At 41.5% G+C, this 22,827-nt stretch overlaps 1 protein-coding gene across 1 annotated transcript in view; it reads left to right on the top strand.

Moving 5' to 3' along the window:
- Positions 1-22,827, top strand: part of NEGR1 (neuronal growth regulator 1) — a 293,449-nt gene that overhangs the window by 136,687 nt on the left and 133,935 nt on the right. Inside the window, exon 2 of the mRNA XM_080407034.1 lies at positions 870-1,102. Coding sequence (XP_080263160.1) covers positions 870-1,102 — 233 coding nt within the window. The remainder of the gene's footprint in view (positions 1-869; positions 1,103-22,827) is intronic.

Here is a 22,827-nt window from a genome sequence, read left to right on the forward strand (position 1 = left end):
ACCAAACCAGTGTTTACTTTATGGAGGAATATTTTTGAACTAAAATTTAGAAGGAAAAAATCTGTCTAGAGTACATCTGCTTCTGATTGTAGGGGTGTTGTTATTCACTGAGCTCCAGTTACGGTGGCTATTACACCCCAAAGAGCGCTATTTTTAGTTATTATTCTAGTAATAATTGTAAAAAAGCTGAAATATGACATAATAAACAAATCACATTTGTTCAAGTCACTACCATACCACAGCTGTTTAAAAAAAACGTTTCGTAGGACTATGCTTTATATTGCATGGCTGCTGTCAGCAGGGAAATCCATGCTAATCGAACGTATGTTTGCTTTAAACGAGATGTCTTGGATGTGATTAGCAATGGCAAATCTAATAACCCTCTGAAAAGAAAAAAAAACATTGTTTTGGATTCTAAGATGCCATTATAGTTTTTGGTAGGAAAAGTCTCCTGGTTCCTTAACTAAGCAAGCAGAACTTTATCATGCCTTAGGAGAAAGGCAGAACTTGGTGCAGACACCCATGCCCCCTCCCGACCCTCACAAGCTGAGGCTGGAGGACAAAAGGCTGCCCCGGTGAGGCCACTGAGTCCAGTTCAGAAATAACTGAGACTTTCTGCCTACTGCTCCGCTGACTGCTCACAGCAGGGGAATCAGAAAGGAAGGGCATAGCAGAAAAAAATATATTTATTGTGCATTTGCAAGACAGGCTTTTGGTTTTATGGTGGTTTGTCAATTAACAAATTATTTGTATTTTGAGATTCAACTCTAATATATTCCAGCTATATTCAGTCTAAAAATCAATAGCAAGTTAATGGTATTTAAGAGCTCCTAAGTTTTTGTAATTACCGGTTTCACCTTTTTTTGCAGGTGTTACTTGGAAGATGGAGCGTCAAAAGGTGCCTGGCTCAATCGGTCGAGTATTATTTTTGCTGGAAGTGATAAGTGGTCAGTAGACCCTCGAGTTTCAATCGCAACAGCAAACAGAAGAGAATACAGCCTGCAGATACAGGATGTAGACGTGACAGATGACGGTCCGTACACTTGTTCTGTGCAAACTCAACACACTCCTAGAACGATGCAGGTGCACTTAACTGTACAAGGTATGTGTTTAAACAAACTGTTATTGGAGATGTACTAGACAGAAATAGTTAATGGATGGGAAGTGTCAGCTAAGCACATTTTAAAGCTTTTTTTTCTCTCTGTCTTTCTCTTTTCTTGGATGTATGTAACCGACGATTTGTATGTGGCTCTGGGCCCCTGCAAACATAATTAGCCCAGAAGGGTCTCCAGTTTGCCAGAATCAGGTTTAAGCCCTCACTCCTGCTCTTCTGACAATTGAACAAGCTGTGAAAATATGAGAGGGAAATACCAGTGCACTGGCTGAGGTGCAGGTCCCCGCAGCAAGACCCTGCCGGTACCCGTCAGTCTGGTGCGGGTCTCCTGCATGGCTCAAAACACACTTGTTTGGCGCCGTATTCAGCCTGGTCACCATGTAAAGGGGCACAATCAGGTGCTGAGTTCATAGAAGGTTTACAGCCTTTGCATTTTAAATTGATACCAAATATTGCCAGAAACACCCCTGTTTCCTTTACGATGGGAAGATGCCTTCAGAAACAGCCAGTGCTGCTCCTGCAGCATGCCGTGGAAGGGTCCCTGTAGATCAGGACCCAGCTGTCCTTGGGGACGGAACAAGGCCATGAGACGTGCTTTAATCATCATGTAATAAAAGTATCAAGTAAAATTTGACTGATGGATGCGGTCAGAAAGACGCCAGAGTGCATTCTGTCGTGCAGAATTTGCAGGCGGCACAGCCATCAGCCGCACCGGCACCCCGACAGCCCAGCTCCAAGTTTCCACAGGACTATTCTGATGCAAGTTTTAAAGGAGGAAAGGGTTTTTGTGTGGTTTGTGGGCTCCTTCAGAGGCAGCTGCTTGAGGGCAGCCTGGGAGAAAGCACAGAAGTGCTTCACCCCGTGGTGCAGGGCAGCAGGTCGCTCCTCGGGAAGCTGGTCCCGTTCCTGGCACAGCTCAGCCGCAGAGGGGGAGGCACCTGGGCGCGTCGCCCCCCCGGCAGCCCCGCCGTGCCTTCTGCCCTCCCCAGAGCACTCGGCTTACCGGCCTGCCTGCACGCATCCTACTCCCCTGAAGCTTTAAGTGTGAAGGTTTCTGTAAATTTTATTGGCATTTAAAAGATGCAGTATTTCGTTTGACTTCTCCAGTGCGTGCCATCACAAGCATTGTTATAAAAACAAGAAATAACTCATTGGCTTAAGAAAAGCAAAGCTAGACTGCATAATGCAATTTTCCAAAAATAGAAATAGAAGTTCTATTAGATTTAGAAATTTAACATAAAGCAGTAAAACCAAAATAAGTGGAGAAAAAGTAAGCTGCTTTTGCATTTAATTCCATAGTTTTTCTTTCTTCCTGACCAGTTTTCTGACAGAAATAGCAAGATCCCACTGTTGTTAGTAACAACGGCCCGTTCAATTCCGTGAGGCAGTTTTCTGTTATAAGCGCTGCAGAAGAACCATGTGAGTTTTACACCCGTGAAGGTCATATTTATTGTATGGTTCCAGGGTGAACAATTCTTAGTTTTGATTGTCTTTGTCATAGTTAATGCCCTCATGCAAGGGGCTAAAAAAATTTGGAAATTAATTGTATGTATAAAACATATAAATAGGAGCTTAAAATCAATTAGGCTAACTACAATTATATAGAGAAATAATAACTCAATAGTTAAAATATGCATAATTATTAAGCGATTGCATTTATATCTTCAGAAATGCAAAGTATAACCTAGGGCTTTAACTTATTAGTCTTTGGTGTAATCATCATTAATATTTCCTTTTGCATTTTTATGAGTAATAAAGCAATGAATATAAACCAGAAGAATTTAAATGGCAATCTCTATTAATCCATATGGCACACCAAAATCCCTTACAAATAACATGTACGAAATGCTTCTGAAACTAATTATCCTTAACCACTGGACCTTTAGAACCCGGTGGTTTGTAAGACTGTAGCTCTGTAAGAGCCAAGTGCACTGCTTGCATAAAGAACATTATTTTGTTAGTGCAGCCAAAGAGCTGTCTCTTGGCCAGTTTTATAACTTTCTTCAGTTGCATGAGGCTGTTGCATGAGGACCTGCAAACGTACTGTTTAGGGGGGGCAGGGGGGTGTTCAGGGATTGCAGAAGTATTTGTATGCTATCAGATTGGGAAACTGGAATGAATAAGCTGTGACAGTATCAATTAATATTTGGATTGTCTATATATATGTCTGCAATTACTCCAATGTTATTTCAGTTGTATTTTATGTGGGAAGTAGGGACCAGCTCCATGAAGCATAGCCAGAACAAGTAAGCCATTTTCAAGATTATTAAAAAAAAAAAAAAGTTTCACTATCCCTGTATTTTTCCCTGTGTAGCTCTGTTAGCACTTGGCAAGAAGGGAAAGCTGCTGAGCTCCCTGCTTGCAGAGAGAGGCCCTGCACCCACTGGGCAGCAGAGTGGCATCAGCAGCTCTGGATGGTGCTCCATCCCATCTCGGTGCAGATTGTGGCTATTCCTCTCCATTCCAGCTTGTATCTTTATGTGCATATTACTGTAGATATTAATAATTATCAGCCATGCAATGGATGCTCAGCAGAAGGGATGTGAGCCATACGAACTGCTCATCCCACGTGGGTGGGATCCCACTTTGGAGCAACACTGGGGTTGGCACGGTAATTTAGAGAGACCTGCATCACACTTACTGCTGGCGTCACCTGTCTAGCAGACCTGCACGGGTCTGCTGCATGTAAGCACTTTACATCGGGCCACTTCGTACTTAGAACAAAGCCATCACTTCACCCTCCATGTGCTGAGACTAGGATGTAAGGATACAAGATTCATGCATCCTTTGAGATGGAGATTGACCTGCCTGAAAGTAACCGAGACTGTAAATGAAACATCAAAGAGCTAATTGCTGCTATAAGCTTATATATCCTTTCCTGCTGAATAGGGTTCATAGGGATGATATAATAACATTTTATGGAAGCAGTTTTATGTTTCCTTTTAATATTGTTCATTGCTTTGTATTTCAAGATTAGAAACAACTTCTGCTATTGGGGAGAAATAAATGAAAGGCAAAGCAAGCCTTTTGCCAAAGTAAAATCATTCCGTCAAAGGGCTGGGCTTCCTTTTACATTTTGAATAAATGATCAGCCGCAGACCTAGAGCAGCACATGAAATAACAGAGGAAAAAGAAAATTTAAAAGCAAAATCTTAGCCCTTTAAAATTCCTCTGCCCTACAGGCTGTATTCTGTCGAGTAATGTTGAAAGAAGACGTTCTCCTGCTGAAAACAGCAGAGCTGGAAGAGCTGGGGGTATGTGCATTGGGTCACAAATTAAATGAATGAAGACTTATGTGTGATCATAAGCTCTCAAATAGGTTCAGACTCCAGGCTGCAAAATTATTTGCTGTGAAACTCCACTTTAAAAGCCATGTAAATTCAACACACTCTCTTTTTTTTTCTTTTTTTTTTTTTAATTGGTGTATGTATGAGGTCTGTCTATACACACAGAACCAGCAGCTTCGTTTTGAGTATCCTCTTCTCTGCTGTTTGGGGTGACAGTTTCTAAACATATTCCTGTAAGTGTTTCAGAGAATAAATACATTTTAATGGGTTAAAGATGCCTTAATTACCATGTGTAAAACATAGAGAGGTAGCATGATCGTAAATAACCACAGTGGAAGGGAAGCAGCAGCCACTCCATCCCTGCTCCAGGCACGGATGCAGGGAGCAGCAAGACATCGTGGGATTAGGCCACAGCCAAGCAGGGAGCTCTGGCAGAGCTTGAAGTTGAGTTTCAGTCTCCCAAATCCCTGCCTGAATGAGACCACCAAGTCTACGTCACTGTTACTTATTACATAGTTACACCTTTTCATACCAAGAACATTAATCAAGATATAATTAATAAAAAGAGAAAAGCCTAATGTGTCTTTAGCCCACATTGACATCAGTGAAAGAAAAATCATATAAAAGCGAGGAAGATAATCCAGTTAACTTTACTTCAGTGACCTTAATGAAAAGAAGTGAGAATTATGAAGTAATTAATTAAAAGTTTAGAAGGTAGGAGTTTGTAATCAACGCAATCTACCTCAGTGCCAGATGCTTTATCTGCAAAGTCATGAACTGCAGATGATTTAAACATCAGATGTTTGCCACAGTAAAGTAAAAAAAATGAAATGCCTCTTACCACCCTATATTGCTCATAATTTTTCTAGCACAAGGTTGCTATTTCTGCCATTTCTAATCTGACATTTATTTTACCAAAGTTTAAATTGCATCCTCCAAGCTGTGTTTCCCTTTCAATTTGCAAAAATATTAAGACATGTTTATCAGCGTCCTTGAGAATTAATTTTGCCGCAGGGCAGAGCGACAGGTCGCAGCCCAGAGGCTCCGGCTCGCTCCGTGTGTCAGGACGCAGTAATGATGCCCTCATGGCATGTGGGGAGAGGGCAAGTCAGGCTCCTGGTTTGTGACCCCAGGGAGATAGAGGCCAGAAAAGGGTACTCAGCAGGACCTCGGCCGCTGAGGGAGGGTCACCGGGATGATTAGGAGAATGAAGAACACATCTGAAAGAGATTGCTTTGTTTAACCTAGTGAGATGAGGGCTCGGGGAGAGTTTTGTTGTGCTTTATTAATACTCTTCGTGTGGGCCCCAGGGAGGGCAAACAAACATACTGGCTAAAGGAGAGCACTTGTACAAGACTAGGCAAATCCAGCTTAGCCATGTGCGGATTTTAAGGTGAGGTGAGGGGAAGGTGCTAGTCCCCGTCGAGTTGAGGATGGGCTGTCCAGGGACAGTGGCCAGGGTTTGGGAGAGCAGTTCCCATGGGGGCTGGTGTGTGACCGTGATACTGGTGAGTGAGGTTTGTGACCGTGGTCTTCCTAACAACGGGATTTGACAGCTCCGTTTGCCTCCTTGAACACGAGCAAGGAGCCTAGCAATGGTCCTGGTGACAGCAGCGCTAGGATCCACTGGCACAGTCTGGACCAAGGGGTGGGTTTTCAGGGCTGTATTTTGACCTGTCATGGATGCATGGCTCGAACAGGTCCACGGTTTAGGCTTTGAGGTGTAGATAACAGGTGTCGTTCCCTTTGCCATCCCCTGTCTCCAGCTCCCCATGGTGTCTGCTGCCCCTGCTGCACCCTCTGCCCTCCCCGTCCTGCCGGAGCCCCATTCCCAGTTACATCAGTGCTTGTCATTGGTACCACAATGCCACAATGCTAATGTTGGGGAATCGGTGATACAGCAACTTTCTTACATTAGTTATTTGACATCTTAATTTCTGCTTTGGTCTAGCCCATGCTGGGCAGGTCTGTGGCTCCTCCCAGGACAGACCGCATGCGTGTGAGACACAGCACTTGCTCCTGTCCTGCCCTCTCGGCATCATCTCATTTCTGTACATAACCAGCGCTTGACATGGTGTGCAGGTGAATAATTCAGTTATCTATGTAAATGCGATTTATAGATTCAGTCAGAAATCACAACCTATTTTTTTTATTTAAACATGTACAATATTTCCCAAGTAGTACTCAAGGCCCTTTTTCTGTTTAATAAACCTCCTTAATGTCCCCTAAATATTAATGTATTGATTTAGTCTTTGCAATGTTTGTGAAGTCTAATTTGTTTCCTCAACCAGGCCAAGAGGGACTTGCATTTGGAGCTAAGAGATATATCTTACCAAAATTTATTTAAAGTGGGGCAAAATAAATATGCAAAAGACTTCTAAAATCATATAACAACCACTTTCCAGCTAAAACTGACAATCCATTACTCTTTTAAATTGCTAGCACTCGAGTAGGATGTCAGGTTTTGTTATAAAATTAACTCGCTGGTGCCAGCCACTGTTATCATCTTGTCCCTGCTCAGCACAAGAAGAAAAAGACTTAGAAAAATTTTTCCGGAGGTGGAGGCAGCTGCATGAGATTTGCTCAATGACAGAGGCCCCCAGTCAAACAAGCCACCCACTCCAGCAAAGAGCATACTTGGACTTGCTGTTACCGAGCGCTGCATCCACCGTCGTTAATGCATCTTTAATGACCGATCAGAATGTTTTCTCCAGGATTTGTATTTTTTATCCATTCATTAAATTCTTCCCACATTTGTACCTCTCACAGCATTCAAATGAGCTGCAGGGGATCTCTCTCTATAATATGTATGAATGGCTTTTCCCCTTCTTTAACAGACTTAAATCATGGAAAATGTTTGCATTAGCGGGTGATCTCATTTACAAGGATGTAAATCAGAAATGGTTTTATCTGTTGTAGACCAAGGCTCTACTAGTATGAAACTCATAATTCTGCAGTGTTGGAGGTGCTTTACAGTCAGAGCTGCAGCTGGATTTCCATTGTAAGTCTGAAATTTCCATCTTCTGAAGTCTGCAGCCAAAGGATAATCTACACAAAATAATCATTTGCTCTCTGGTCTGAAGTAAATTAGTGCTGTTACATTTGAATTAAGTTGAATGAGTTGTTTTGTGACCTGTGGGAGTCTTGCAAAAGTTGTCATTACAAAAGTTCTCTGTGTTCAACAGCATCCAAAGCATCTCTCAGCAACTTCTCACATTATACAGCAATGACAGAAGCAGAAGTAAGGAGGGGGAAATACAAGGGTAAAGCTAAAGAACCTCCAGAAAACGTAGGTCAAAGAACATTATAATCTAATGGAAAGAGCGAAAATTTACATGATGAAACTGCGTTTTGCATTCATGAGCTTAGTTAGGTTCTCCATCCCCTCCTCCACCAAGCTAGAGAGGTGCATAGGCAGCCTGCTGCTTCCTGCTGGGCACAGCATCACTCTCCTCTCTAAAGCACTGGACCAGTAAGCTCCCACCCTATATAAACAGGCAACCTCCCTCAGATAAAACAAAAACAACCATTGGGAGTGTTGTGTGGAACCCAAGGTATAAAAATAATTATGAACCTTTTTGAAAGACAGATTTGAAAACAGTTTTTGGAAAGAAAGGCAATTCAGAATGAGAGTTTGTCCAAGGGTGAGCTGGTGGCTGTGCCTGCTCCATGCCATGGGTCACTTCTGGTCCCTACTGGCATTAAGGCAAATACAGGTCAAATCCATCCCTTTGCATGAGAATGATGTGAAGTGGATGATGTGAACAAGAACTGTTGGGCCAGCTTTTACTTTTTATTGTTGTTCCCTTTTAATTAAAGTGTGGATAACCTCCATAGTCCTCCACATCTCAACGAAAAGGCTTTTGTTGAGGATCCTACAATCAGAAGTGTTTGACTTTGAAAAATGTCAAAATAATTTCATGGTTAACACCACTCAGTCAGGATTCTGGGCAGCCTTATCAAGTGTTTCTAGAGCTCTGCCAGCGCACCCCCCTGCCTGGAGCTTTAGCATTGCGCTGCCCACTAGCAGAGAAGATGCTGACTCCACAAATACACGTGTCTGGGCATGCTTAGGGAGCTGTGGGACACCAGTACCAGAAGGCACTCACAGCAGAACATGATGTGTGATTGCATCAGATAGTTTGGGAAATTACCAAGGCTACCAAACTTACTTCTTGTTTATGATTTCTTATTTACTGAATATACCTTTATTGAGATTCCTTATCTATCGAGTATGCTGCTCCCACTGAATTCAATGGCAAAAATCCTGATAGTTTCACTCAAGAAACAGTCAACAGTCATGACAAGGCTTGCTTGGAACACTGACGTGGAAATGCTTTTTTTCCTGTTGTGCTACCTCGGAAATACAATTGCCATCTGAAAACAGAGCGTGGCAATGCAGAGATTTTAATTACAATGACTTTATCTAAATGCAATTTCTATGTTGAAATTGAACAGATCCTCCATAACTTTATTTTGCAACTGTAATGAACTGTAGGAGTATTGTTTTGAAGACACACATTTGACTTATAACATTTTCAAGGGCTGGGTTATACGTTAGTACGTGTTTTCCTGACTGCCCTTACTACGGGCTCTATTATTCCCTCTCTGAATGCCTCTTTGCCATCCTATTGATTCAATTAAAGGCAATTGGGCTGGCCTGGAAAAACTGAGATAGTAATTATTTTGTTATTCACTGCCATCATTTCCACACTGCAAGTGTTTTTGAAACTGTACCCTGAGTAAGCAGTATAATATTTTACAGAGCTTTCTGCCTGTCACAGTGAACACTGTGATTACTGTGATTTATCTGATTTATATTTTTTTTTCCATTGGATTTCCTGTTACTTTCACTTCTGTAGTTTCAGACTGTCATTTGTCAGGAATAAAAAAAGGTGTCCTGTAGTTGAAAGTTTAATTTTTGCTTGGAATGTTGTTACAAAGGACGTTAAATAGCATTGGAGTGCATGGGAGACCAATCTCTGCAACTCTTAGAGTATCATCTTTTTCATCATCTAGGTTTAAAAGAGGGTGTAAAAATTCTTCCACCTGATGGTCTAGAACATGCTGATTTTATCTTGCAGAAAGGATTTAAATCCAAATGTTTGGTGAGGTCTTGCTAAGGCAGTACAAAGGCACTGATTTTCCCCAAACGAATTTCCAAAATTTTCAAAAATCCTTATCTTCTGTTTCTACAAGATTGAGGAGAAATCACTGTAAAAGTGTTTTTGGAGTCAAAACTTTGGCACAGTAAATTTTTCAGTAAATTCTTCCTCACAAGACCTTGCTTAGTTAACAGTGGAGACTTTGAGAGTTACACAATCCTTTACCACAATAATAAAATTCCAAATTACTTTTAAACTGCTCCTCTGGCTATATTGCAGGTTAAGCAGCAGTAATTATAAACACTGGAAATACTGTTCCAAGTATCAATACAGGCAATTATAAGTATATGAATATAATAAAAAAATAACACTAACTATAAAAACAATAAATGTACTCATAACACTTCACCTTTTGAAATTACTAAAAAGTAAGTGCAAGTTTTATTTTTTCCAATAAAATAAGTGCAAGTATTATTTTATTGAAAGGGGAGGTGGAATCGGAACAAAGTCCTGCAAACTGGGAGTGAGCTAGCCTGGCTTCTGTGCCAGTTCTGCATCTTTGGCCAGTCTGCGTGCCCTGCTTTGCCGGAGGTGTGGGGACCCTCTTCACCTGCCTGTAAAGGTGAATTAAAAAGCCAGCCTAAATTCACTGCCACAAAGTATTTTCAAAATGTTCTGGCTGGAAATGTTTTATGTCACTACAAAATGATGTGTTCTGCGAACAAATACTTAAAATTATAAGTCACAGTGGCATGGTCCTTCCCCCAAAAACGTGCAACATATGATTCTTAGACACTTTGCTGCCCAGAAGTTTCAACAACTTGGGAAATAGCTTCTGCACATTGTCTATGGCTGTCGCTGTGCCCCAGGGGTCCCTGTGCTGGCCGGCCCAGCGTCACTGAGGCAGGAGGAGGGAGCTGCGCTAACGCCTTCCTCCCCTGCACCCCCCATCACCCCCGCCTCCCACCCCCCGTTTTGCTTCCCCTTTTTTACTGCAGACCTGGACAGATGGGTTAGAACAGAAATGAGATAGAAATAACAAAGCTGGCAGTAGTTTCTCCTATTGAAACACTGCTAGAACTATGCAATGCAACAGCAACAATATCCAAATTTGTTGCTACTTCATCATCGAAGAGAGGGTGGTTTGCTGCCGGCAGAGGTTCCTGCTCCCCCAGCTCGTGGTGCTCCTCGCTGGACCTTGTGACCTTTCTGGATTTGCTTGCACTGTAGTGATCTGAAATGTTGGAAGCCTATTCATACGAGTCACTCATTTATATTAGCTATAGACTAAAATCAACGCATCAACAATAAGTAAATAGCGATCATCCTTTTATAACTATTCTTTTTTAAATTTAAATTAAATTTGCATAACTGGCACTAAATGGAGAAAAGTATTACCTTCCATTTTGCCATTAGGGAGCCTGACAGACTTGAAAAGATAAAATCAGACTTATTTCATGGTCTGAAATTGCCTTTCTGATGCTCCGCAATATGAAAATCCAGCCAGTGAGGCATTAGTGGAGAGACATAAAACTGGTGGATGTTTTTGCCCGTATTTATTTTTAAGTGAAATGTCCACATCTAACAAAAAGCTGGCAGGTATAGAAGAGACTTTAGAGTTTTTACCTGTTTGGGGGGGGAGGCTATCAGTAACATTCATACTAGAGTGCACAAGTATGGACACGTGGATGTGTGTATCTAAGTTCCTTGGTGTATATATTGATACTGTGGGTCACAGTGTGGCACAGGTCTGTATGAATGCGCTGAGCATGAGGGCTGCGTGCAGGGGGATGTTTGGGACAGTTGCCCTTTCCCCAGGTGATGACGTGGGGTAGGTGCAGTGTGGTAGCAGTGGAGATCTGTAACTGACCAACCATTCCTAACCGAGAGGAAAATTTTGAATCTGTTTGCCACAGTCTTGTATTTTTTGAAGGTAACTGCACATACGTTGAACTTTATCTAACAGGTAAAAACTCTGTGCCATAAATCCAACCCATCATAAATGTCAATATTACATACTTTAAAAGGCTAAAAACATTGAAATTAGCATTTAGAATTTTGAAACCCCATTAAGCATTAGTCTTATTAGAATAATTAGATAGTAGCACCTGTAAAAGTGTGAAATGTCATTTAGGCTCTTCAGAAACCTGTTGACAAACCTGTTCTAGACTTCCCTTTGTATGAAATTTGAACAATCGAGCTGTCTTCTTTGAGTAGCAGCGCTGTAATTAGTCTCTAACATTTTATTCTTCCTTGTACCGTCTTTGCCTGTGTGCTTTGCTTTGTTTCTCTTTCTGTGCGCTCCTGCAGAAGCAGAATTATGTGTGCTAACATTTCAACTGGTGCTCAGGCGAGGAGAAGGGAAGGCTGTGTGTGACCAAGGGATGGGGCTGGGCAGCGCAGTGGCGGCTGCGGAGGCAGTGACCACACCGCACACCCGTGGGGCTCTGAGCACTTCTGACGGGTCCTGCCTTCTAGTCGCGGGGGTCACTGGCACCAGCTCCAGGCCGCTAGGGCAGCACGTGCTGCAGCTCGCCGAGGGAAGGCGTCATACATTGTGTACGTCCTGTGTGCGCTGTGCTGGGCGTTCCAAGGGGAAAGCACACACGCCTCCCTCAGTCCAGGCTCCATTCGGGTGAGTCATGTGCAGTACAGAGGGGCACTCTGGGGAGTGCTGTTTGCAGGGATCACAAGTGAGAGCCAGGCTAAAAGGGTGGCTAAAAAGCCAAACACACAAATTCAAAACACTGTGCAATTTATCCTGTAACTGTCTGGATTGTTCAATATTAACAAAGCTCTTACTTTTAATGAGTTGGATTTGCATTAGCAGAGTTCTGTTTTAAACTGGACTGTTATTTGAAAATACCATTGTCAGCCTCTTCATGCTTATTTATTTCAGTTGCGCCAAGCCAGATTTTACAGTTTGAAATATGGTTGTTTATTGCCTCCCACCCCAGTGTCAAGCTGGAGGCAGGATGCTCTCCAGGTGAGAAAGCCCAGCCCAGCTCATCGGGGGCTTGTTTTGCTTTCATGCCTGTTCACCCTGGAAGAGGGTGAGAAGCAAGCAGAAACCCAGGCGAGCCTCACACCTTGCTGACCACCTCTTTCTGCTCCTGCTGGTAGTCCTCAAAGCCTGTGTTATTAGTGTTGATTACACAAAAATTGGACCACTTTCAGGGCATTTATAGTGTTTTCTAGCTGGTGCAAGGACTCACTAGCCCAATAAAGGAAGACAAGACCAGACAGACAGAAAATGTAAGATTATTTGTCTTCTTTATGGTTCATCACTGGGAAAAGATGTTTATTTTCATAGATGAGAGAAGGTGCTGGGAGAAGTCGGTGGGAAAATATCAGTTCTCATCAGTGGAGGCTAAATCAAGTCTACAGTTTATCAAACATCACTACACGAAACAGGATGGTTAAATGTAAGTTTAAAGTATCAAAAAAAGGAAAGGAAAAATCTCTCCGTTAAAGGGAGACAGTATTAGGCAATGGTTTATGTTGCTTTTTAACCATAAGGGAAAGATCTGTGACTGTGTGGTGGGTCTCTGTGTGGCTGCCCCACTGATTCTGTGTTTTCAGGACAGACATCCAGCATGAATGCCCCCCCCCCCCCGATGAATGTCCCCTGCAAGCATCCCCTTCTGCCAGCATTTTTGTATCACACAGAATAGAAGGAAGGGGGGGGGAAAGTCCTCTCCAGACTCTGTGACTTTATCGATCTTGGGGTTTTGTTTTGTTGCTCGTGTTTAAAAAGGGAGAAATCCTGAGTGCTGGGTAGTCAGTGAGAGGTGGGGGCTCCTGGGGGAAGCCAAACTGGGGCATGTTAAAGTGGTTCTCAAGAGAGTGGAGAGTTAATACAGAAACAAAGCCGTTCTGTTCCACACTAAATTTCACGATAAATATTTGGTGACAGCTCATGCAAAATATTTTTTATACTTTTAGGCAGGCAGTTGATGGACATTTTTAAATAAAATAAGAAGCATTTTAAGTGCACAGGCAAGATGGAGGGAACTTAGTCCATGGTTACTGCCTAAAGGTGCATTTTCATTTACAATATCGCCTTTGTCATTGAAGATGTCCCAGGATGAAGCATAGAGAACTGATGATTGAAAAGCTAAACACAAAAGCAAATGAAGTAAAATTAAATGAGGAGGAAAATGTAAGGAACATTCCGCGTGTGTATTTTTACCAGTAAGAAATGAGTAAGTCCAATAATGTAATATAAAATGGCATTAATGCAGAACATGTCCTTTTTTTTTTTTGTTTTGTTTCAAATGCTTTGCTATTCATTTTTCTGTGTCAGTCTCTTCCCACACTTTTTTTTTTTTTTTTTCCTTTGAAGAAGCATCAGTTGTAGGAGTGAAACTAGGCCAGGCACAAGTAGAAATGAAGTTAGAGCTATAAGCAGAGAAAGTAGTAAACTTTGGAGGACTTTGATAGAATATTTGCAATAAAACAAGCTGTATGCTTCATGCTACATTTCCATATTTAACGCTGGAGAAGCTGATAGCAAAGAGAATTTGTTTTGTCTTTTATTTCCTCATATGATGCATACTACTTACATCTGCATTGCATGTTGCTGCTCTGCTTCTAGTCGAAGTCTGCTCTGAAGAAATTGTGAAGTAAGCTTGTATACCTGCTTTTAAATTAATGTCATCCTTGAGAGATGGCATTATTATCTGGAACAATGTAAAGGACTGTGATTTATATCCTTTGTAGCTAGCTCTGCTTTAGCAAAACTTGATGCATGACCTCTTAGCAAGCTAGACTATTTCATAAAGCTGACTAAATTATACATAGGCAGAAATATTCTACCTCCAGTGACCAGTCCATTAATAAAAATCCATAAACAGGAAGGGGTAGAAAGATCTCATTAGGAAAACCAGATGAAAGAGTGAAATGTATAAATCTGAAGTACTTGAACAACTGGGGACTCCACCAGAGGAGCTGAATATTCAGTCTAAGAGGAGTTCCCTTTGCCTCAGAAGCAGCCGTAGGTTGTACTGGAAAATGTGCAGCAGTTTTCTGGAAGTGCACATGGCTCTCACACCAGTGTTTTTTACAGTTTACCAACTAAATGTATACATACACACACAAAATACTAAATGAAGATGAGACCTTTTATCCATACATACCAAGAGCAACATCTCTAAATATTAATGGAAGATTGTATTTGCAAGAGAATCAGTCCTTAAAGAATACATGTATTTGCTATACTCTTTCTTGTAAAGGTTTTTATATTGAGACTGTCTCTTCTATCACCAATGCCCAAGGGTAATTCCCATTCATAGCGAAGCCATCAGAAAAAAAAAAACCAAAAACAAAAAGGAAGAAGAAAAAAAAATGCCTATGAAGAGGCAACTGAAGAGCTCATAGAGACGACAGTCCATTGCTAAGGATTTTTCTGTGCCCGGTACTGTTTCAGACTGTTATGTCTTCTACTGAGCCATGGCAAACTGTTTCTGCATTTTTATGGTGATTTAATTAAATGAAAACCAAGAATTGTACATTAGATCTTTAAATTCCACCTCCAACGTATGAAGATGTGATTCTTCCCATTGAATTTATTAGCTGGTACATCTTGTCTTGTTTTTATGAGCTGGGAGCTTGCAGAGGAAAAATACTTTTTACTATGAGCTGTGTTAGATTCATGTCTATGGGAGAATTACCAGGAATGAACAAGCCGGGGGATGGAATTATTAAAGCAGTTCCTTCTCATATACTGTCTTCTTTTTTTGGAATCCTCTACAGCTTAATTTTGATTTTATAGCTTAAGAGAGGATGATGACAGTATCTGACATTCGCAAGCAGCAAAATCCACCAGTTTGAAGGAGCAAGATCAAATGCCTGTCTTTAAAAAGAACTCAGTGTTAATTTAGGAAAATCTCGGGAAAGGGCTGAAAGCAACTGAAAAGTAAAGTCTCAGCTTCATACTGTAATACTGAATTGTAAGAAATTTGAAAGAAAGCTTTAAACGATATGGATTAAAAGTTTCCTGCCTGGAAAATCTCCATTTGAAAAATTTAATCTTTGATTGTACTGCTTTCATAAAGATGTAAAGAAAACTTTTTCGCTTGTTCATCAAAAGATTCCAGGACAGCAAATGCAGAGGTTACCTAATCTGAGACATCTGACAAGGATGCAGGGGTGCATCTCTATAGGGGAAACAAAGATGCTGCTCTTCCCCGTTTTAGCATTTGAAATGCCCTCATACTGAGGTTTAATTTTGGAGGCTTTAGTTTTCTAAATTGGGCCTTCAAACGTGACAGTTTCTGCTCCTCTAGAGCCAGCAGGCTTGGCCCCTGCCCCCAGTGCACGGCAGCCCTGGCAGGCTGTGGTCGACAGCATCCCCCTGGCCACCGGGCTGCCCTCCCACCTGTCCTGCCCCTGCCCCTGCCCTGCCCCTGCCCCTGCCCCTGCCCCTGCCCTGCCTCTGCCCCTGCCCCTGCCCCTGCCCCTGCCCCTGCCCCTGCCCCTGCCCCTGCTGGCACCGCTGCTGCATCGCCATGGCGCTCAGCACTGGGCCGCTGTTGGACCGATACCTCTGAGTAGCAGTTCGAGGAACAGTGAGTTATTTCAGGGGAATGTCCCCTGCTTTGGGCACGTCTCAGTGCGCAGGTGACACAGGAACCGTTAGGTGCAGCCGCGTGGCCGGCATGTCATGTATTGGTGCTGACCTGGTGTGATCACGTAGCTGAACTCTGACCTCCGCATGACCTGCGCTTGGTGTGTGACGCAATAGCTACAATATCATTAATGAATAAAAAAAACTTCAGTGGTGACTGAAACTGTGATTTAATTTGAAATCCCTTAGCAGAAAGGACAAAGGGGAAAACAACGTAATCTATAACTACCTATTAACTTCCGTTAATCCTTTGATTTCATAGTGTCACATCCAGGAGGTACGAGGAACGAAAACCTACACAGTGGGTCTCTTTGGTCAGGAATCACTGGTCTTCAATAAGCAAATTCACCAGTCGTTTATTAATATCACTAGACTAGGTTCCGTTAGCTCTTGTTTTGCAACTAAAACTGAAAAAATAAATCACCCAAATATTTTCATTTTGATGGCACAGATTTAAGCAGCCCTTGGAGCTGTCCAAGAACTGTGCTTCTCTTTTCACTTCTAGAAGAACACAACATTTCTGGTAGAGGGCAATCCAAAGTATTCTTCTCTTTTCTATTTGATAATTACAGCGATGATTCAGATTTTTAGGCTACATGAACTAAGAAAGTATTTTGGGGATTCCCAGCAGGAGGTGTTGTTACATCAAAGGCCAGTATGTCCAAGTCTTCGCCTAGTGCAAGGTACTGAGTCCAGTCTAGAAAGACATAAATCGTCTCACACAAGGAGCTGAGTGAATGAATTGCAGAACAGCTCACCAAGCCCCAAACATCACCATACTCAAACACAGCTGCAGACTCACAGGATAAACTAAATTAGAATACTGTTTGTAGCAAACAGTAAATCGAAACCCTCTTTGAGGCAATTAGCAAAATCAGAGCATCCTTTGAAGCAAACAGGCATGAAAATGCTGTTCTTGCACTGATTTTTCAAATGCTTAATTTTACAACTTTCTTGAGCGTCTTACCGTTTGTTCAAAGGGCAGGAGAACAGAATATCTAACACAACTGTGAGTTTTGCGAGTTGGTGGTGGTTTGGGTTTTTCCATACAAGCATATCTTCCATAACAGCAGTGATGAATGAGAATTATTAAAATAGCCCCTACTTATGGGTGGGTTGTAACCGCAGCCAGACGCTCTTTTGGATTGCCACCTCACATCCAGTGAGGAGCGATGATGACAAGTGGAAATCAGCACAGGGAGCAGGGAGGAACTGCCAGCTGGCAATAAGCAGGGGAAAGGCAGAAGGATAAAACCATGGTTTCATGGGGATCCGAAGAAGCGGGTATGTTGTCCTTCTGTGATACTTGCTCCCCTCTAAAATATCCAGCAAAACACCTGGTTACAAAGCAAAAATGCAGATAGTGTCTTCTTTCCTTAAGTCACGGTTCATGTGTTCATCCCTCAACACTTTAGTAGAACTTACAAGTTTTCAAAGGGTTTGTCTTCACTTTTCTGTTTTCATCGGACAGTACTCAGGATTTGACTATGCACAAGGCTGATGGGGAGCAGCTGGGGGCACTGGGGGGGGCCCAACCTGGAGAAAAGGAGGTTCAGGGGGGACCTTCTCACTCCCTACAGCTGCCTGACAGGGGGGTGTAGCGAGGGGGGGTCGGTCTCTCCTCCCAGATGACAGGTGATAGGACAGGAGGAAACGGCCTCCAGTTGCACCAGGGGAGGGTTAGGTTGGGAATTAGGAAAAATTTCTTCATGGAAAGGGTGCTCAGGCCCTGGAACAGGCCGCCTGGGGAGGTGGTGGAGCCACCGTCCCTGGAGGTGTTTAAATGACGTGTAGACGTGGTGCTTAGGGACATGGGTTAGTGGTGGGCTTGGCAGGGCTGGGTTAAGGGTTGGACTTGATGGTCTTAAAGGTCTTTTCCAACCTAAACAATTCTATGCTTTTATCTTCCTTTGTTCTGTGTGACTAGGAGATATGTTGTTTTCTTTAAAGAACAAGTCATACAATACTAACAGTTCATTTATAGGAACAAATCTTCCACAGAAATGTTCTGAAGAGTCTCCTTAAAGGAACCATACAATGAAAACTGTATGATTTAAATTACTAGGTCTGTATTTCCTGCATATTATAATTTATGAACCAGTAACAAGGACAATAAATGCCACAAGATCTTTTGCATTGTACAAGAAAACTCTATAGCAAAATGAAAACCATATAGCATTGAACCCTTATAATATGACTCTAACTTCTATTATACCTACTTATCACATGTCTTTTTTCCTAGCTATTCAGATAAAAGCTTAGGGATTTTTGCAAACAGAATAGCCTAGCCCCATGGGTAAATTTTGAAAACTGTGCTCAAGGAGATGCACACAAAATCTGTTCTTTTACTACATTTTTTGGCATTCTTTTTTTCCATGTGATGTTTTGAACATTTATCCGTTCGGGTTAATATGTTCATTTAAAAGGAAAAAATTAAACAAAAATGTTACAAGAGAGATGTGAACTTGAATTTGAGTGCCCACATTCGAAGGGATGTAAAGGCACATCAGGAGCTGGGTACAGCCAGCACGTTCACAAGCCTGTGATTTTCAAAGCTGCCTCAAGGCCAACAGTGCTGAAGACATTACAGTGAGACAAACTTTGCTTACTTGCCAGGTTTTATAGTACTAAGGGCTAAAGTACAGAATTGTAAGATAGTTATTTTATTGTCCCCAGCAGATTACTCATTTTGTTGTTTTTAGGATTCAGAAATGTTCTCTTTTTATTTAGACTGAAATTTTAATCATCCCCACTTTGCATTTAATATATGATATTATTTCCCCTTCTATCATCTGTAAGAGAAAAGTGGAAAATTTCCTTAATAGTTGGCAGATTTGCTTTGTTATGTAAAATAGATCCTTGGCAAAAAAATTATAAATATATAATTAATACAACAGTTCCATTATACAATAAAAGGGTTGTTTTATAAAAAAGACCTTCTCTGTTTCAAATAGTTCAAAGGAAAGACGTTGGTTTGTTTTCATAGTGAATTGAATGTAGTTAGCGCGCTAAAATATTTTGCTCATAAATATTGCAAAGTCTCTCTACATGACAGCAGCAATCGCTGGGTGCAGCATGCCTCTGCTTGTTTGCAGGTGATGCCCCAGGTTCGGCACTTATTAAGCTTTGCTGTAAGCCTCTTCCCCTGGCTCTTTTCAGATGATAACCTCTCTTTAAGTTAAACCGTTTCCTGCAGAGACACTTCTGCATCACTAAAATGCAAACACCACATTAAATATTGTGGCTTTAGTTGCTTCTGCCTTTTGGACTGCAGACATCTAGGATGCTGATAAGAAGGTGGCTGATTTAATCAGTCTCTTCCAGTGAGATATATTTTAAATATAAGACCACTATGGTGTTGTCCTCAGCAGCTTATTCACTTTACTGTGAGAAAGATTGACTAGAATTGAGGAACAGGAGCAGTAGGTAAATGTTGCAATTAGTATTTTATATAGTAAGATCAGTATTATTATGCTATATTATAAGTAATACAGATAATCAGTGCAAGTTAGTTGAAGAATGCCTACAATTCTAGATTTACAATAATTGCTATCATACATGCCATCTTTAAGTGCTGCTGTAGTCTGCTTCCTGATGTGTTTAACTCAAGCTTTGTAAGGTGCTGATTTTCTTCTAATTCTTTGTTGACCATACAATTTGCTTAGACAAATACACTCTTTTCTCACTGTGACTCAAAACCCAGCAATATTGGAGATGGCAAACGTCAGTTATCTCTAATATCAGACACTTCCCCAGCTTATAGAATCTTGGTGTAAAATGAAAATGAATATATGTGGTATGTATCTTATATCCAACAAGCTTCTCTACCAAACCCAGCGTTGTAGATTAAATGATTTTAAAAGATTATGTGTCTGTCTCTGGTACACTAGAAGGAATATTTTAATAATATTGGTGAAAAAATACAGGTGTGCCTTTTAACCCGAATGTGGGAGTCGGGAAGATAAGAACTAGGTTTGCAGTTCACACAAGTACAGTGAAGCCAGGAAGGTTTCATCCATAGACACTCGGTCCTTTTCGTCCAGACTAATGGTGTTTTAAAGCAGTTTCTGAAATCCTGATCCCATTCAAGGCAGCGCCAAGCTTTAAAAGCCATCATCTGAAGGGGATCTTACTCATCATTTACTTACCACACAATATAGCCCAAGGGGTGTATCAGGGATAACAGACCCCTAGACAGTACACATGAGCAGATCATTAGAATAACTCTTTGGAAATCAGTTTGTTGTGCCTTCAGCTTTTCAACTGTCCTTTTCTAAACAGCCTTTTTTTGAGATCGACAGAATTCTGTAACCTGAAACAGAAACACAGTGATTTGAGTTAGATTGAAAAAAGAGTATTTCCCCGAGGAAATTTTATTGGTTTTCATTTCAGTCTTCAAAGCCAGATCTTTCTTTTCTCAGTTCTATGTGAACTGATTTCTTTTTTTCAAACTTAGAAATTCAGCTGCTCATAAAAAAAATTTAAAAAATAATCCATTATTCATCCAGACTTAACATATTAGTTTCCAGATCTCCAATGCAATGTTCAAGTAAGGTTCAAGTGAGATAAAATGTGACCGTGGTGTAAATTCTCATCCTGCTTTTAGTTCTGACATTCTATATATTTTAGATAAAAATATACAGAAAAGATAAATTAAAGCAGTAAAATGCATCCAGGATAATATTGTGGTTAAATTTGCAGCAGGGTCCCTTGAGTACATCTGAAGTATTTGAATGCACATTGGATTTGTGAACCCAAAATTAATAACTATGCACATAAACACTGGTTTTAAATCTCCACATTCACCGTGGAATGTACCCATTTCACCGGTATAATTACATACAGCAGGGGTGTTTATACATGTAAGTCTGATTCTAGCAAGCAGGCGCAAAAATACTTAATTTTATAATGGAATTCCTGTGATAATTTTTTTAAATGCGTTCCCATGTCTGCAGATTTCAAAGGGCTCTGGTTTATGCTTTGCAGTCGTGGTTTGGTCTGTTTGTCGGAGAAGCTGCCCCGTTTCTGATCATCTCTCCACAGCGCATCTGTTCGGTTCCTCTCATCTGACTCTTCCTTTTTAATTTCCCTTTCCAGCAGTGCCCGAGGCGCCCCGGGAAGCGTATGCCCAGCAGATTGCTGCACTTCACCGGTGTTTGAAAGCTTTTGGGGCAACCTCCAGAAACACGCTGCCTGTCGTGTTTTATTGCTTAATTTTCCAGACTTCTTTAAATCCCATTCCAGTCACAGAACATGAGCTGTGGTGAATTATTTCCTTCATAACCCCACGCAGAATAGATACACGGAGTCTGTTAAGAATAAGAAGTAATTTCCTATTCAAAGTTTCTATTAATTTATGTAAACAAGCAGTTAACTGCTAACTTTCTGTACGGAGACATTTCTCCCTCCCCACAAAAGGCAGGAGGTTCTTCCCCAGCCCCGGGGCGCTGGGAGGGAGGGCTGCACGCCCCAGCAACAGCTCCGCAGCGGAATTTGCGTGGTACGTTAAAAAGGCATAATGCGGGAGGAAGGTCTCCCTCCCCATGGCAATATAGGGGAACGCCATATAGAACTGACTTGGGGAACTACTGAACCACAGGGAAAATGAGGAAGTTTCCTTCTTGAGACTGTTCAGGTGCTGTTTGGTTTGAAATTCTGCTGTTTCCCTCTTCTTCTCTGGGCCAATATGATGGGAAACAATATCCAGTTCGCATTCCTGACATCCATCACATCTGGTGGAAATGTTTATTTAGGCACTGTATGGTTTTGACTTCTTCATATGCATTTTAACTGGCTTTATTATTTGGGGGATTATTTTTTATTATTATTATGTCATAGTAACATGAGAAAAGGTAAACAGTAAACCCATGTGCCTTTCTCTATGCCATGTATTAGTTCATTTATACGCTCAATATTATTTTTTTTTGCAATAATGAGTTCTGTTTTTTTTAAAGTCATCTTTTCTGTCTTTCCACTCTTTGTCACTGATCATTTCATTATTACTTTTGATCACACTCTATTTGATCGAGCTAAGCTTTCCCTGGGCCATCCTCACTGGTACATGCTGGTGTCTGATCTTGCATTTCTTTCGCACTGATCTCATCTGTAGTAGAGCGATATTTACTCATCCAAGGTTCTCTCTGGCCACAACTAGAGACTTCTCACATTTTGCCATGTGCTAATTTGTAAACACTGCTCGTAATCCCTTATACTTCTGTTGGCTAGAGTAGTAATCCATTTATCTGGTCTTTGAGTCTCCTCCCCTGCAAGCATGGCTCACCCCTGACTCAGCATCTTCCCTGCCACGACACTCGTTATCAGCCCAACTTACTGCATTCACAACTGGCCACCAGACACAGAAGTATCAGAACTTGACCACCTCATCATACACTCAAAAATCAAATATTGATTTATTGCTGGGCCCTCACTGGAGGAAGGTCAACCGATTTCTTCACGGGCTTCATTTAGCAAAGGGCCTTTGGGCCAGGGCAGGGAGCTCAAAATTGTTTTTAACGTATGATCTTTTGCTGTAGCCACGATCTCTTTCCAAAATGAGTTTTAAAAATTAATTTGGTCACAAATAAAAAGTTCCCTAACTAATTCATAATTTTATAGTATAATCATATCTACTCCTGAACTGCAGTTCTGTGGATAAAAAGACCTCAGCTGGCGAAGTGCTTTTAACTCTGTCAG

Source organism: Falco punctatus (genome assembly GCF_963210335.1).
Source record: "Falco punctatus genome assembly, chromosome: 11".
Classification (NCBI taxonomy): domain Eukaryota; kingdom Metazoa; phylum Chordata; class Aves; order Falconiformes; family Falconidae; genus Falco; species Falco punctatus.